At 43.9% G+C, this 16,335-nt stretch overlaps 2 protein-coding genes across 4 annotated transcripts in view; one reads left to right on the top strand and one right to left on the bottom strand.

The window, feature by feature from the left end:
- Nucleotides 1-9,411, bottom strand: part of LOC130404045 (Golgi apparatus protein 1-like) — a 31,488-nt gene extending 22,077 nt beyond the window's left edge. For all 3 annotated transcript variants that reach the window (XM_056608636.1, XM_056608635.1, XM_056608637.1), the window contains exons 1-8: nucleotides 9,073-9,411; nucleotides 4,392-4,421; nucleotides 3,698-3,784; nucleotides 3,023-3,238; nucleotides 2,492-2,695; nucleotides 1,766-1,837; nucleotides 755-941; nucleotides 336-553 (exon numbers count right to left, since the gene is read on the bottom strand). In XM_056608636.1, the coding sequence (XP_056464611.1) occupies nucleotides 336-553; nucleotides 755-941; nucleotides 1,766-1,837; nucleotides 2,492-2,695; nucleotides 3,023-3,238; nucleotides 3,698-3,784; nucleotides 4,392-4,421; nucleotides 9,073-9,384 (1,326 nt within the window). In that variant the 5' untranslated portion in view covers nucleotides 9,385-9,411. The remainder of the gene's footprint in view (nucleotides 1-335; nucleotides 554-754; nucleotides 942-1,765; nucleotides 1,838-2,491; nucleotides 2,696-3,022; nucleotides 3,239-3,697; nucleotides 3,785-4,391; nucleotides 4,422-9,072) is intronic.
- On the top strand, nucleotides 4,159-14,667 carry LOC130404048 (troponin I, fast skeletal muscle-like). Its single transcript, XM_056608639.1, has 7 exons — nucleotides 4,159-4,342; nucleotides 11,150-11,306; nucleotides 11,418-11,454; nucleotides 12,521-12,649; nucleotides 12,859-12,948; nucleotides 13,106-13,282; nucleotides 14,325-14,667. Exons 2-7 carry the CDS (start codon nucleotides 11,278-11,280, stop codon nucleotides 14,409-14,411), a joined length of 549 nt encoding a protein of 182 aa, XP_056464614.1. The 5' UTR covers nucleotides 4,159-4,342; nucleotides 11,150-11,277; the 3' UTR covers nucleotides 14,412-14,667.
- Nucleotides 14,668-16,335: the final 1,668 nt, after the last annotated feature.

The raw sequence follows: 16,335 nt of genomic DNA, 5'->3' as shown, positions 1-16,335 counted from the left end.
AGTATGTTTGTAGATAACCACATGCTTGTTTTGAACTCAATGATTTTCTTGCTTTGGTCCAAAGAAAACTTGTGAAAAATCGCTTTGGAATCGTCAATAACTTATTTTTAAGGACATTTATACGCCAGAAAACAAAATACCCCCGCACAGACACCCCTCAAGTGACACTTGTGGAAATGCTGTGACTAATAACTATGGTCTATGCTTTGCTTTGGTTCTATTCCAATACATTCAGTGGACCACTGTGTGATTATCATCCTCCGTTAAATCTTGGCTTTGAGAGGCTGTTGGTGGAGGAGGTGAAAGTGTGGGTGGGGGGGGGGGGGGATACTTACAGCGTTCTGGCAGAGGTTCTCCACGGTGGCGCTCCGGTCTCCCCGGCCCACCTTCATGAGACAGTGGAGGGTGCGCCCTTTGCGATGCAGCCCGGAGCAGTGGGTCTCGATCTCGCCCCGGCAGTGGAGCACGATCTCGGGGCTTAGGGAGAAGTCCTCCATCAGCATCCTCCGGTAGTCCAGCATCTCTCCCTGGCACTCCCCGCTCACCATACGCCCTGCACACGCACCGATGCAACAACACCCACTATAATAAAACGAACATCTCCAACACGTATCTGAGCCTGATTAATAGGGAACGTGGGCTTGGTTTAGACCGTCGTGAGACAGGACACAGACACACACACAGACACACCAACCAAGGCGTGTCATTATCTCTCACACACCATGGCTATAACCAACAGGTGTGCAGCACTCACCGCGGTGCACGGCGGACTCTAGGCACAGCAGCAGGTAGGAGAGGCGAGCCTCGCGGGCCCGAGGCAGGTTGTTCTCCAGGTTGCAGTGCTGCTTCCTCAGGTCCGCCTTGCAGGCCTTGGCCAGCGAGTAGCTGACCCTGTAGTCCTGGGCGATCAGCTTCTGCCGTGTGGTCAGCGCATCGCGGCACTGGCGGTGGTCGAGGTGCGGGCAGGCAGAAATACATGTAGGATGATCAATATTTCTTAGGGTATCACAACAACAAACTACAGAGAAGGAGGTACTGGTTTTAGTCATGATAACAGGTTTTTAGTCACAGTATGAGTCTAATAGGCCTTTCACACCGCCGCAAAATCGAAGCCTGTTTCGGGATAGTTCGGAACTAGAGCCAGTGTTTTGGTGTCACAACGCCAGAGAACCGGCTCCGGCCTGTAAAAAACGGTTCAACTCCAACCCCAGGATTGAGGTGGGCTAGAACGAGAACTGCCTTTGCGCCAGGGGCAGGGGGCAGGGGTTATCCTTACCTTCATAAACAGGAAGACCAATGAAGACCGGCATTTTTAAAAACACAGAAGTAAACAATGGACGTGAAGACGAAAACGCAGTGGACCGTGGAGGAGACAACCTGTCTCCTTGGAATCTGGTCTTCTTCCAGAACAAGTTAGAGGGAGAAACCCGGACAAAGGCTATCTTTGAAAGCGGAGTGACGTCATGACATTGCTCTCGCCGGCTCCATGGCTGGCTCTGGCTGGTGTGAAACCAACTGGTTCATAACTGGGATAAGGCTGGAACCAGTTTTGAACTGGCCCTAGCACCAGCCCGGAACTGGCTCTTGGTTATTTTTGGTGTGAAAGGCCTATAATTGACGTCACAATTGTATGTTTTTCAAGAGTCAGTTAAGTGAGAATGTACCCCACAAGAATACAGGTACAGATGCAATGTGTGTTTGTTCGTTGATTTGTGTGGAGCTCTTAAATGTGTGTCATTTGTAAATGAGGTTTGCGCTGTGCTACCTTCTCTGACATAGCCTCCTCAAACTTATGGTTGAAGAGACACTTGTAGACTTTCCCTTCGCCGGCCTGGGTCTGTGGAGAACAGGATGGGAAGAGAGAGGGTTATTTTAAGAGATGAGATGCTCATCAGGCGAGACCTTAAAAGAGAAGCATCGAATCAGATACAAATATTTAAAACATAATTAGTCATTAACCGAGATACAGTGTTGATGCCATGCATCGATAGAAAATCTTACATTCAGTGGCCATTGCAAAATTCATTCACAGTGGGATTTTGTTTTGTAATACGTTTGATAGGTAAGACTTAGTGGAAGCTTTAAGTGATGAGGTTCCTTCATAGATTTATAAATTGCATTTAGTCACTCTAAAACTGTTGTTCATGGCGAACAAGTGAGATAACAGCTCTGCAGAGTTGTTTTTCCATTCTAGGCTGCTGCAGAAACAAGGCATTGCAAGATGGGGTTGGACATATCCCTAAGTAGATATAAAGGGTGCTCATTTCATGGAATTATACACTTGTTAAAAAATACTTTGATGATCTCTGCCAAGCCCGTTCCGCTCGATGCCACTAAATTCTACACACTGCAAAAAGCCTTTAAAAATACAACAAACGTGATAAGGAAATAAAAAGACACCCTAACTAACTACGGATAAAAAACAAGCCTGCAGGCCAGTGGGTAAGGCCACCGCCTGTGGAGCAGCGATACTCTAAAAGAGGACGCGTACATTCTCACAGAAGCGCTCGCGGTCTTCTCGACAGGAGAAGTAGAGGTAGCGGTCCAGGTGGAAATCGTCCGACGACAGCTCGGCCACCCGCATGATGGCCTTCTTACAGTCCTCCTTGATGGGGTTGGTCTGCACCTCCTGCTCCGCCTCCCTGACCAGGGCCTTCTCCAGGCAGCCGATCACCTTGCCCTGGGAATGGACGTCCTGGGTAGGAGGCAAGAGGAGACGGGTGAAGCAAAAGGGGAGGGGAAAGACGGAGAATGGATTGGGAAATTGAAGGACAAAACAGGAAATAGACAGAGGAAAAGTAAAATGAAAGGTGAACATATAAACAATGTCTGAAGCGTGCATCATAGCATCACACACATACAGACACTCGTTTAAACAGTGAGAGATACAAACACAGGAAACCATCACAATATGTATGCTCACCTGCACAGACCAAACACAGATCCAATCATAGACACAAACATTCCCAGACGCACGCGCAACCCCCCCCCCATCCCCCCCCCCCCCCCCATCGCGGCTTACCTTCTGTCCTACATTGACACTGCCGCAGTGCATGGAGTTGATGTCCTCTTTGCACTTGTCCATGAAGCCACAGATGAGGCGGTAGTCACTGAAGATGATGCTGGTCATCTTAGTGATGTACTGGTTGCACTGGTACTCGCTGATGTTGGTCCGGTGGTCCACCAAGCAGGACACCAGGAACCCCTTCCCCCGCTCCTCCTCGTTGCACTCTTTGATCTGCGCACAGCGGGCCCAAATACGCACGTCAACGTCACCGAGCTCCGATTTTTTGTCTGATATATAATATATTCCATATTAGTTTAATACTATCCTCAAAACAAACGTACAATAGACTACTGAAGATGGCTTATTGGCAAGTCATCCCCTGTTGAAGGATAACTATCTTATTTCAAAATGTCGTCAGGCCCTTATCTTTTATTTGGCAGGTTTATCTTTCATTTTGCAAAGTCATTAGCATACATCAGAATATTGGAACGGGTTCATCTACCTTAGCTGTCACATCCTGCTCATACACATTGCAAATTGTGAATGCAAGGTCAAAACGTCGACAGGAAAAGAGCTGTGCAAACAAAACAAAGGACTACGGTCGTCGACCCTAGGACTTTTATTTGTAGCCCTATTGGAAGGCCGAGGCCAGCCCTGGACCATGTGATGCACGCACACGCACACACACACCTCTGAGAGGGTGCTCCGGCACACCTCCGTGGCCACCGACTCAAACTTGGGATCCATGGTGAGATTGAGTTTGTAGTTCCACAGAAGCTGATGGATAAAAGAAAGACATGAATGCATACAGAAGGATACATCTATTACAAAAGGCAGAGTTGAAACTCAAAGAAATCAATGACATCCAAACTCTAAAGACATTCATAGATTTTTCCCTTTGCATTTTTCTGGACTCTTTCCGGACTTGCCTCTACTTCTCCCTTGGTGTTTCCAATGAAAAGGCTTTACCCCTTGTGCATTTCATACCTCTCCCTCCCACACTCCTTTCTAGACCAATCCTTCCCCGTCATCTTCTAGCGCCGTTTCCTTCCACTCAACCAATCTTTATCCAAGTCCAACACTTTCTGATTTATGGCTGCAAGTGCGAGTGTGTATCTATATATAGATAGAGATGCTGATATGGGTCTGTGTGCCAGATATATAAACGAGTGCTTCTGTGTGAGCGCTTTGGGCTCTGTTTGCTTCTTTGCATGTGTTGAGGTCTCATTTAATGGGACACGTTAATTAACCTGTCTCAGAAAAACCTTCAACCTCAGTCGTAAAACCCAGTACTGAAACCCCGGCAGGGTCTGTGCATCTAAAGTGAGTACCCCGGTAAGTAAATCATTGAAATGTGTTGTCGTTGCCTGCAGGGGTTACTTACATGGTTACAGTCTGCGGCTAGCTCCGTTTCCTACAAAGTGAGGCAGAGAGACAGGTGGGTAGAGAGACAGGGTGAAACAGAGATAGAGAGGCAAGTAAGAGCGGGAGGGGTGAATGGAGAGAGCCAGAGGAAGACAGAGAGAGATAGAGAGAGAGAGAGAGAGAGAGAGAGAGAGAGAGAGAGAGAGAGAGAGACAGACAGAGGTAAGGGAGTTAATCAATACAAATTTGGAGCAGTTTGAATACAGCTGACTCACATAGACTCAGTTTGTCAACACACACACACACACACACACACACACACACACACACACACACACACACACACACACACACACACACACACACACACACACACACACACACACACACACACACACACACACACACACACACACACGATTGGCAGAGAGACCGAACCAATAGTTACACTTGCTCAACAAAGTTGAGCCGCAAGTACTAGAAATTGTACAACACACTGAAGGATAAGGGCAGTAAACAAGGTGCTGGCGTCACGCCAACTGACTTGCGGTCTTCAGTCTATCCGGCCTGTGGTCTGGTGGATGGAGGAAGGGACAAAGGTTGACATGACGCAACATGCTTCACTTAAAACCACCCATCGGAGACAAAACAAATCACCAAGACTTCGGGAGGGTTTGAGAGGGACAGAGTGAGCATTGCTAGGTGAAGGGAGAGAAAGAGGCGTGAAGCAAGAAAGAATGACAGAGAAGGATTATGTGGAGAACTAAGTGTCATATATACTATGTGTCTCCAAGACTCAAAACAAGCAGGTTTTATCTGCTAGGGCTGTAGTTGCAAAGGAGCCAAACATACTAAAAACAATATTTCTCCGCTTATAGGTTTTGCAATCGTTAGCCCATCTTCTTAATCCATCCACGTGTATAGATAGATGGTTTGGGAAGCAGAAAATTGCCTGTGTTTTTACTGTAGGAAGACAGACTAGAAGGCCATCCAATCATTTCATTAGGGCTGAATGAAATTATTAGAAAGGCTTATAAGGGATGCAACAGCCACAAATAGCAGATCGTTTTTTTGATAAAGATTTTATTTTTTTGTTATTATTGTGAAATATATTGCCTTATTTAGCTTTAATGGTAGGTAAACTAGGTCAGGTTCATCCCAGGCAGGAAGGACCCTCTTAGCTGAGATCTTCCTCAGCAGTTAGTTGCAAACAGAAGTAAGCAGGTCTTTTGGTCAAATACTTCAGCAGTCAGCGTTCATGAAAGACTAACAGATATATATATACCGGTGCAAACGCTTCCCCATATTCAGTGATGGCCCTGGGAGACATGACATGAAACCGCACACAGTAGCAATATACGAACATTAGAGGCGATAAAAACCGTCCTTGCAAAATAGAGGACCGTGAAAATGATCTGGTATGAGCTAATTCATTATGGCATTACATTGTTCTGTGAGGATGAAAGGCCGGCGGAAATAGAGCAGGCGCTGAGCAGTTTGGGATGATCAAGCCTATCTCATGGCCGTGGCTAAGTGGGCTGGGGCTGATGAGAGTTTGAATACGTATGGCTGCAGCTCTTCCGTTAGAAGGTGCTCCTCTGAAAGAAGACCAAGCCCACTGCACAATGTGGAATCATTCACTTTTGGCAAATGTCACACGACAGAGACTGTGGAAAGGTCTGCTGCATGCATGGTCTTACATAGCCGACAGATCTCACATCTCAGTTTGATAAGGATTTCCGGGAAACACAGGGCAATTCTATCAAATTGGGCTGACACACCCACACTGTTCGGAATCTCATACGGAGACAATAGCTATGTGACAGCATGCATCTTGGTGCAGCAATGGTGATGCTGCTGCCCTCGAGATCACAAAAAAACACTGTGGCATCCGGTATCTGCAGGAAGATGTACTCATTTGCATGCATTAGCAGGGCAAAATAACCATCACCATTTGCACGACCACTCCCAAACACCTTAGCACAGACTCCTGCTATCCAATCTAATTAAAACGATTTAAAATCGATTAAAAAAAAAAAAGTGATGGCCAAAGTCCAGAGACAAAACTGTGTAATGTCCCATCCCCTAGCTAATGCCTGACATAGTGATTCTCAAACTATATTTACGAACGTATCCCTCTAGGATATTCTCAAATCGGTCTGGCTTGCTCCTCTTCTGTTCAGAGCGTTGAACTGTGCGAAGGACGAGGAGGAGTATGAATCAACCAGCTGATGCCAGAGACAGAGAGAGCGCCTCAACATGTTCTCCCTCTGCTGTGCTGTAAACACTGTTATTACACCAAACCAACGGCATGATTCAGACCTTCGGGAAAGCACAGGTGCGCAACGCGGGTTGTCAAAGTAAACTGACATGGCCGACTGGGCGAGTGTCCCAGTCACTGGTTGACGCTCAAATCCGGACTGCTGCGAAACCACCATATATATACCATATCATCCGCTGAAGAAGTAAGCAGAGGAAAAGGAGCAGGGAGACTACTAGGCTACTTCACGTGGTCATTTGTATATCAAGTGGAGGCTGCTATCCTTGGATAAGGATGGATCAGTTTGATGTCAGCTTTGAGCGCCTTTGAGGGCCATTGTAAGTGATGCAGCAAGGGCCACGTCATGGAGAAATGTAAACAGACGGACTGAATTGCTTCAGGGGCCCAAGGGGGGGGGGGGGGGGGGGGGGTGCGCCGCATCTCCAAACTTTATTGATGATGTCAGGATTTCACACAGTCATGATTTTAGCTCAGATGAGGATGGCCCTGGTTTGAATATTCTGCAAAGAGGCAGTATGTGCAACATGTGAGTGGGTGCATGTGTCTGTGTGTGCGTGTTGACGTGATGCATTATGTGTGTGCATGCATGTGTGCATGCATAAGGGTCTTCCTGTCCCCACCTTCTCCACTTCTTCAGACGACGATATGATATTTATAGATGTAATTTACCTCTTCGTCAGGCCACAGCTGCTACAGAGTCATAGCAAAGTAATTATTCCAACAATTAAGGTCCTGCCTGGAGCCAGTGCTGCACGTCAGCAGCGTTGTTAAGGGGGTGGTGAGAGTGCCACCAGGACAGAGGGAAATAGATGGCCGGAATTGTTGCCAGACGCTCAAAAAAAAAAGATTCCCCAAAGGAATGTTAAGACCAATGTGGATTGATCGCTCATTGAATGGTGCTTGAATTGGGGAAATCAAAAAAAACTGTTATGATGGCTCCACAGCGGATTGGATTTTAGGGTGGGAGTTAGCAAGTTGTCAACAACCAACAAGCAGAACACAAGCAATAGCCCAGGAAATACGTGTGCTTTTACAGAAGTAAAACGCAAAGCAGACAGACCCTCCCATTCATACTTTTTTTGTTGAGCAGACAAATACACAAAGCACCTATTCATGAAAACACTCACCTATCAGTACTCTAAAATGTCTACTCAACCACAAATATGGGTGGCACTGAAGTAACAGTATTCAGGAAAAAATAATTAACAAACAGCATCCACCCATTTGGTTTAACAAGGCCATGATGCAACCAATTGCCATCTTTATTGTATCATTGCTTTGTCAGATAATATCACAGACAGACCACTGTTTGAAAATATGAATGGGACCACTATGACAAATCGAAGAGCTGGCACCCTCATCTCGTCTTAGCCTGCCCAAAACATTACAGATGATCCCGATACAATGGTGCTGTCCAAAACTCGAGCTGGGATCACTACAAGAAGGTTGAATAAGGTTTGGACTTGGCAAACACCATGATTCTGGACTTCTGGCTAGTGAGTCAAACACTGGTAGGATCAGAGCGAGACTGCACAGGAGAACATACTTCATGAATCAGGTCCAGACTGGGACTCAACAAGTCTTCATGGACCTTATGATGGCTCAATTGTGTTAAAAATGTGCTCAATGCACCAGAATGGGATACTGTTAATATTGGGATGCACCAACCCCTTTGAATGTAGCGGAAGAGAGAGGGGAGGTAAAGAGAAAGTTGATAGAGTAAGGAGAAGTGGTGACTGGTGGAAAACACGGAAACAGAGAGTTGCTTGGTGGAGGGATGAGACACTGTTCACATAGTGACCCATGATGGACACCATTTCGAGGGAGAAGATAATCGTTAATTTTCTAGATTTATAGCGCGTGAAGCTGACGTTCATGCGGCGTAATATAAGTCCACGATATAAAGCCGCGTGTTCGTCACCTGACATGGACAAAGATGTTACAGTCTATGGTTAGTGGTTACTTCGCGGTAGACTGCCCGGAACTCTGCGCCTACAGTGTTTACAAGATCGTCACTTGACTTAAGCAGAAATGTGGCTGTCCTTGGGTTACATTATTTGGTGATCTACAAATAATCATGAGCCGTCTTAACTCGATCTAGTGCTCAACCTAGCGACTACAATCGGTTAAATAATACCACTATCCTTCCAATTCACTAATGTTCTCTGAATCCTAAATAGCAATACAACCAGACGCCAAACCCATTCAGCCTTAAGATACACAGTACTACTACGCTCCAGAGACAGATCTCTCTGTCGCATTGACAAGATTACACTTGTTGTTCTCTCACAGAGACCATGTCCAACCATGCTTCGTCCAGCTTGGGCATGATAAACAGGCGACACACCCAGGGAGAGAGAGAGGGAGAGAAGGTAACCACAGCTTGACACAATCCAGCAAGGAGACTCCACCCGCATACCTCTTTACGATCCTGGAGACACTCCAGCACAGCCAGGTTGTTGGTCCAGGTGTGCTTGGGACACAGGCGGGACAAGTCCTCCCGGCAGGCCTCCTCTTCGGCCAGCTTCCAGCCGGTCGTCCTTCGAGGCTGGGAGGCCGCAGCGACAGGGACATCCCTCGGCGCTGCTTTCATTCCGGGAGGGTTGGGTGGGTCCACGGGGACGTTAGCCATAGCATTATTTTGTGTTTTAAAACCTCGAACGTTGCAAAAGATGCAAAATGAAACGAGCGTCAACAACAGGAGCTGCTGAGCACGTCTGTACGCCGCCATCTTCGGGGTGATAACGTCCACTGTAGCTAGACGGCAGCACTGAGCCGCTGCTGGCAGGGCTCACCTAGAAATAGAATTGCTAGAAAGACACTCTCGGATTCTAGCAACTAGAAATACCTGTGTACCACATATATTCTATAAATACATAAACATATGTATCATATTAGGTTTTGGAATTATGTTTTGTCTCATTGAGAATCAAATATCAATTTTACATCGGAGACATAGCCGGCATTACGGCAAAACAAAGTTGAACCCTAAATTAACATATTAATTGAGTTACATTAATAAAACATTTGCACACAAATAACCTGGATTATGCATGCATACATTCCCCCCTAGTTTTAGAATCGTTCCACTTCTATTTTTGGAAGTTTAAGATCAGTCTGCAGGTGATTCCATGCTGTGTGTGCATAAAACCTAAAAGCTTTAATTCCTAGGCTACATTTGGGAACAATAAATAGCTCAATACAATGAAAACGGATATTGTATTTACCATAGGCCTATTTAAGGTTTCAAATAAAAGAAAGATACGTACACATTTAGAATTGTATATGCAAACACAAACATGACTAAGCAGCAATTTATTGTTTGGTTATTTCCTTTTCGCTTAAAGATTAAACAAACCACAGGGTGGTTTTACAGTCTGCACAGGCAATGAACATATCCGTGTCGCGTGTTTGTGTGTGTATGTGTGTGTCTGTCTGTCTGTCTGTCTGTCTGTCTGTCTGTCTGTCTGTCTGTCTGTCTGTCTGTCTGTGTCTGTTTCTGTACCAACAGGGGGCAGTGCAGGGTAGGAACCGACAAGACACCATCCAAACTGCCAATCAATTGCCATATTTGTTCTTCTTATAAATTACATAAAATATATAATCTTACCAAACATTCCACATTTACCAAACAAGGAATTTTATCACATTTACTTTAACTGCATTTATAGAACAAAGCATGAAAACACACTTTGCAACAAAAATGCCATCTGAAAACACAGAGACGACAATCATGTCTAATATGAGCGGTCATCCTGCTTAAAAACAAGCATTTACAGGGTAAAAGGTTGTATTTTATTTATTATTTTCTATTTATTTATGCATCTTTCCATATTCAAATTGGTTAAATTAAATCCTAAAAAGTAATATCCACAAGTGAGTAATTGCTTATTTTAAATGACCAAAAACAAAATAATGATATTCATTGTATAAATTTGATAGTGTGTGTGTGTGTGTGTGTGTGTGTGTGTGTGTGTGTGTGTGTGTGTGTGTGTGTGTGTGTGTGTGTGTGTGTGTGTGTGTGTGTGTGTGTGTGTGTGTGTGTGTACGTCTGCATGTGTGTGTTTCTTTTTTTAAGATGAAAAAATGTGTGTCCATTATAGCCATACTATTCCCGAACGCAATGTAAAGGTTTTATTTCTTTTAACAATAATGTTATACAAAAATCCCACACAATAGAATTGCAATCTTCACACAATGGCTGCACATTGTCTGTACTGTAGCTTGTAAAACCCTAAGACCGCAATAACACCTCACTATATCCCATATGAGGTGCTTTGCAGGGCCCGGGCCCCCGGCTGTTGTTCCCAGTGGGATTGGGTGGAGGAGGGACATCACTGGGAGCCCTCGCAGGCCCTCGTTGCCACCGGTCTGGCGTCAGCCGTCTGATGGTGACCCTCACTGTCTGGAATGCAGCAAAGAAAGAAACATCACACAGACAACTGCTGCCCTGCTCACTCCCTCCAAAATAGAAAGTCTTTGTGTCTCCTCCTTAGAAAGGTATGGTGCAGGATGCCACAGGCCCATGAGGAAAAGGGTTTAGGGGAGGAGGGCAGTGTGCTGAGCCTCCATGTGAATATAGGGCTTGGATCCGAGGGCATTGACCATCTCTTCCCCTCCACTGATGGACTTCCTTCATAGCAAGATGTCGGAGTAAGCTTCCCGTACCAGCTTTTTTTTCATTTTTATTTCTTACTTAGAAAAAAGGAATTGAAATCATCACAACAATTGTTTATTCATCTCTGATTCTGTTTTCCTCCGTAGGAAGAAGGTGTCCAGCAGCCGGAAAAGCAAACTGAAGGTCAGTAATAAACACATGACTAGATATTCCCAGGCTATTCAAAAGTATAATATAAAAACAATAAAGGTCCACTTTGTATAATTGAGTGTCATCTAGCGGTGAGGTTGCAGATTACAACAAACTGATTATGTTTCTCAACAAACAGAGGCCTTTGGCATCCATAGTGTTTAGTCTGAATATAATTATGACTATCTGTTATATGTATTGATTATTAATCTTGATAGCAGTCGGCACCACAATAACTGATTATTTTAATACAATAACGGTGTGTGCAGTACACCTCCGAAACATGGATGCATTGAAGAATAAGCACCCACTTATCATAATCTCCCTCATCAGAAAACAGGCTTTTGCTACACTTTTTAAACCTGCGTTTGAAGTTTGTGAAACTCCATTTTAATTTACCCCTCTAAACGTATGCATCATTTTGAAAATGACACAGCCTAAGCTTTGCCTCACTGGTTATATGAGACGCATCCCCGAGAATGTTAAGCTTCTGTGATCCTATAGTATTACGCCATGGTGTCTGTGTATATGTGTGTGCATGTGTTTTTTTTTATGTGTGTGTGTGTGGCGCTCCATCTTGTCAGAGGTTTATTTTGACAAGATGAGAGAGGGTTAAGCTTTATACATAATATCGTTCATTATAATGCTCATGATGGTACTGAAAGCTCTTCATTTACACTTTAATTGAAAGTTGATCATTGAGCATTTTGTTTAGTCTTATTAATCATTTCCTTTTCATTGTTATTCTCCTCTTACAATGTTTTGTTTATCTATGTATTATGTGAAGTGCTTTTAGTTGCATTTATTTTCCAGAAATGTCTCTTTTAATAAAGTTTGATTAAATGTGTTAGCCCCTCATTCATTAGTAATAATCAGTATAATTACTTACTGAAACGTCATTGACTATTTCATCCAACTTAACCCAGTGCAACCTTCTTCTATACCGTACTGTTATTTCCTGAGGCATTAGTGACCACTATATGGAGATCTGTGGTTTGAACATATCTGGCTTTTGATGTGTTGTTTGATGCTAAACCTGATGCTTATTCTGATCTTTCAGAGCTTGTTGCTTCAGATTGGCCAGTCCATGCTGGAACAGGAATCCCTCGAGGTGGAGAGAAGGAAAATAAGTTACATGGAGGAGAAGTGCCCTCCTCTCAACTTCCCTCAGTCTATGCCGGAGCTCCAGGTAATTTTAGTTTGTTTTTTAAGACTAACTTTGACAAACAGGATGTTGATAACTCATATTACCGTCAATGTATCCAGACAAGGCGGCCAAATTGAATAATGGCGGAAATATGGAACCATTCTATCTTCTAACTTGTGGTATTCTTGAAACATTTAAGTGAAAATTGTGCATTTAAGAATTTGAATAAAAGAAGTATCGACCCTCATTAGGAGCTCTGTGAGAAGCTTCACAATCAGATCGACCTGGTGGACGAAGAGCGGTATGACGCGGCGGGAAAAGTTTCAAAGTCAAGGATGGAGGTTTGTTTGTGCATATTTAACCATATAAGAGCTCTTCAGTGCCGCAAATTGTTTTGCAGCAAAACCCTAAAGGATGTTAACAATCTGAAAAAAAACACGTTTTTATGAAGATGCAATTTTTGATAAAAGTCTTCACCCAATCATTGTTGTTTGGCAGATTGATGACCTGAAGATGGTGGTGCAGGATCTGAACGGCAGGTTTAAGAAGCCTGCTCTGAGGAGGGTGAGGATGTCTGCCGAAGCCATGGTGGCCGCCCTCCTGGGATCCAAACACAAAGTGTCCATGGACCTCAGGGGTAACCTCCAACAGGTTAAGAGGGAGGTCAAAGAGGAGGTGGGTACACGTACACGACATTTACCCCGTTACCTATTACCATGGCGGTCCTAATATACAAAAGATTCAATTCAATTCATTAAATGAATCCCCTTCCAACCATCCATCCCTGCTGCTGCTACTCCATCTCTCCACTTAGGGAAAGGGTCAACTAAGGCAGCCCAGTTGTCCCTGTTTCTGGCCAGCTGGATACAATCCCTCTAACATGTCTTGGGTCATGTTCCGGTGCCCTGGGAGCATCCTTAACAGAGCTTCCATCGTGAACAAGATCCCAAGATACTTGAAGTGCTTGAGGAGGATAAATTTCAGCATTTAGAACCCCCCCCTTCCCCCTTCTTGAAGATGAGAACCACCAATCTAGTTTGCCAATCCAAGGGCACAGTTCCAGAAATTCATGTGAGTCTGTACAAGTGTGTCCACCAAGACAGCCCAACAAGCTCCAGAGGTATCTCCGGGCGGATCTCTCCCACAGCGGTGGCCCGGCCACTGCGGAGCCTCCCCACACCCCCTGTGACTTCTTCCAGAAGAGCTCCCGGCCTCCCAAGAGCCTCTGCCCCAGCCTCCTATAGGGAGGGCACTCAAGAGATTCTCAAAGTGCTCCAACCTCCTTCCATCTCCTTCAACCTTCCGACCATATCCCCGGCAAATCAGAGTTCCATCATCTTTGCCCTTGAGCTTGGCCACTGTCCCTCTTTCCTCTCCTGAACCTCCTTTGAGGCCAACTAATCGTATCTCCAAACTCTTCCCACACTCTTGACCATGTTTCTGCAATCACCCCAGCCCCGGCCTTCCTTGCTCATCGATAGCTATTAGCATCAGTAGTCTATGGTGCTGAGTCCCCAGTGCAGCACCATTTCATTGACATTGGGACATTGCCCAACAGGCCATATGTGTGTCTGGATCTTCACCCAGACCTGTTTACCTTAGGTGACCCTACCAGGAGCATTTGCTCCTGACGACATAGCCCTTGAGATTATTAGAACTTACAAGCCCTAATAAATGGTTAAATACATTCTGATTCTGTGTTGTAATCTTTTCTCAGGAGAAACACACTGGAGACTGGCGAAAGAATATCGAAGACAAGTCTGGCATGGATGGAAGGAAGAAGATGTTTGAGACAGAGGCCTAAATGTCCCAAATGCCTCATTTGAATGCAGTTGTGGAACTGATTTTATATTTTCACTTTATATTACTGATCACTTTAGATATTTCTTAACCAATATGTATTAATTCTCGTTGGTTCCTATAAAAAAAAAAAAAAAATGTTGGTGTTGCTTTTTTCGTGGTATTTGGTAATGGTATTTTAAAACTCACAAACCATTAACTAGTGTTTCTGCTAACATTGATGACAAAATCCTCGAAGAAATAGAAAAACAAAGATAACATATCTCTCTATCTCACACACACACACACGTACACACACGCGCACACACACACACACACACACACACACACACACACACACACACACACACACACACACACACACACACACACACACACACACACACACACACACACACACACACACACACACAAAGACAAATAACCAAGAAGGGACATAATCCATATTATACTCAAATGATATCAGTTCTGCTCTATTCTATAGGATTTCCCATAATTGATATGTGTAGATACATTTGTAATCAGTATAATAATACTTTGATCTTAACATGTTGATATTAAGGAAACATTTCTTCATTTTAAATCTGTAAGAAGAAAACAATTTATGCATATTTAATGTTATAAAATAAGCATGGACATTATATACAAAGTTTAATCGTAAAAAATATCTTTGATGTGAGCTGAATTGTCATCTTAATGTTTACGAGTAGTTTGTTTAGCTCATATTGTGTGACCTATCTAAATCCCACTAATCCAGAATTTGTCAAGTAATGAAGGCTTTCTCCCTTGTGACAACTTTGCACATTTTTCAACTCTCCTGTTATGAGAGATTAAGGTATTCAACTCGTAAAGTATATAAATCCTTAAAACCTTGGTAGATTATCGACCGCTTTTATTACAGCCCCTGGTTTTGTCAAGATAAATGTTTTCCTTTTGTCTACCTTATTCCATTTGTGCTGTTCTTTCCATTGCCTCGATTGTTTTAAATGATGTGTTCACGTCGGATTTGCAAAATAGTGAACCAAGTGTTTCACTTAAGAAATTGGACCATAAATTATGAAGTTTAGTTCACGGCGGCCCAAAACCCTCTCCTGTCCAGCCTCAAGCTCAGTTGGAAACACTGAGGAATCAGTCTGCTTTCGTGTTGTTTAGTGAGTTTACCCCTGTTGCCTTGGAAACGATTTAGCAAAATGTGCGTTGGAGAGTGCTGGCCTCTGTAAGGTGGGCGGGGCAGCAGAAATGGGGGGGGGAGAGTGTGTTGGAGTATAAATCTGTGTTGGCTAAAGCTGCCTGGATGACTTAATGTTCATCTTGTGGAGGCCGACCCAAACAGTGAATGGAATGAAGAGTCATCCTCTTTGTTTGCAAATTGGCAGAGTTAACAGCCTTCAGACAAAGAGTGTATGTTATTTGGTGTAGACAGTGACATGAGATTGAAAAAGAAAGTAAAAAGCAAAAGTATAATTAATAAACAATTAATAAACAATTAGAAAAGTGGCAAACAATTAGTAATAACAGACGGGGAAAGACAGTGTGCATTGTTGGGGTTATTGATGAAAGAGAAAGTCATGCATCACAGTGCACGGGACAGACTATTTCTTATTCATAAACCAGCAAACTGAAACCAGATCTGCTGCTGCACTAATTATCAGCCAAAGCTGTCCATCTCCGAGGCAAGATCATAATGATCTTTGTGTCTCAAAAACCTTGTTCTGTAGTTTAAATGACAAAAGTAAAAATCATATAAAGTTGTCCACGTTTGTCCTCTTCCAAATATCAAAGGGATAGTGTTCCACAATTATATGCTGCATGATATTTACAATGATGAAGACATGGCTTGATAAAATCCAATTAGTCAATAACCTAATAGAATCCTGAGCTCTTGCAGCCATATAAAATAAACGTTCACACTGTCAAGTCCTGCACAA

This window comes from Gadus chalcogrammus, chromosome 14, assembly GCF_026213295.1.
Source record: "Gadus chalcogrammus isolate NIFS_2021 chromosome 14, NIFS_Gcha_1.0, whole genome shotgun sequence".
Classification (NCBI taxonomy): domain Eukaryota; kingdom Metazoa; phylum Chordata; class Actinopteri; order Gadiformes; family Gadidae; genus Gadus; species Gadus chalcogrammus.
This window is presented reverse-complemented; position numbering and strand designations above follow the sequence as displayed.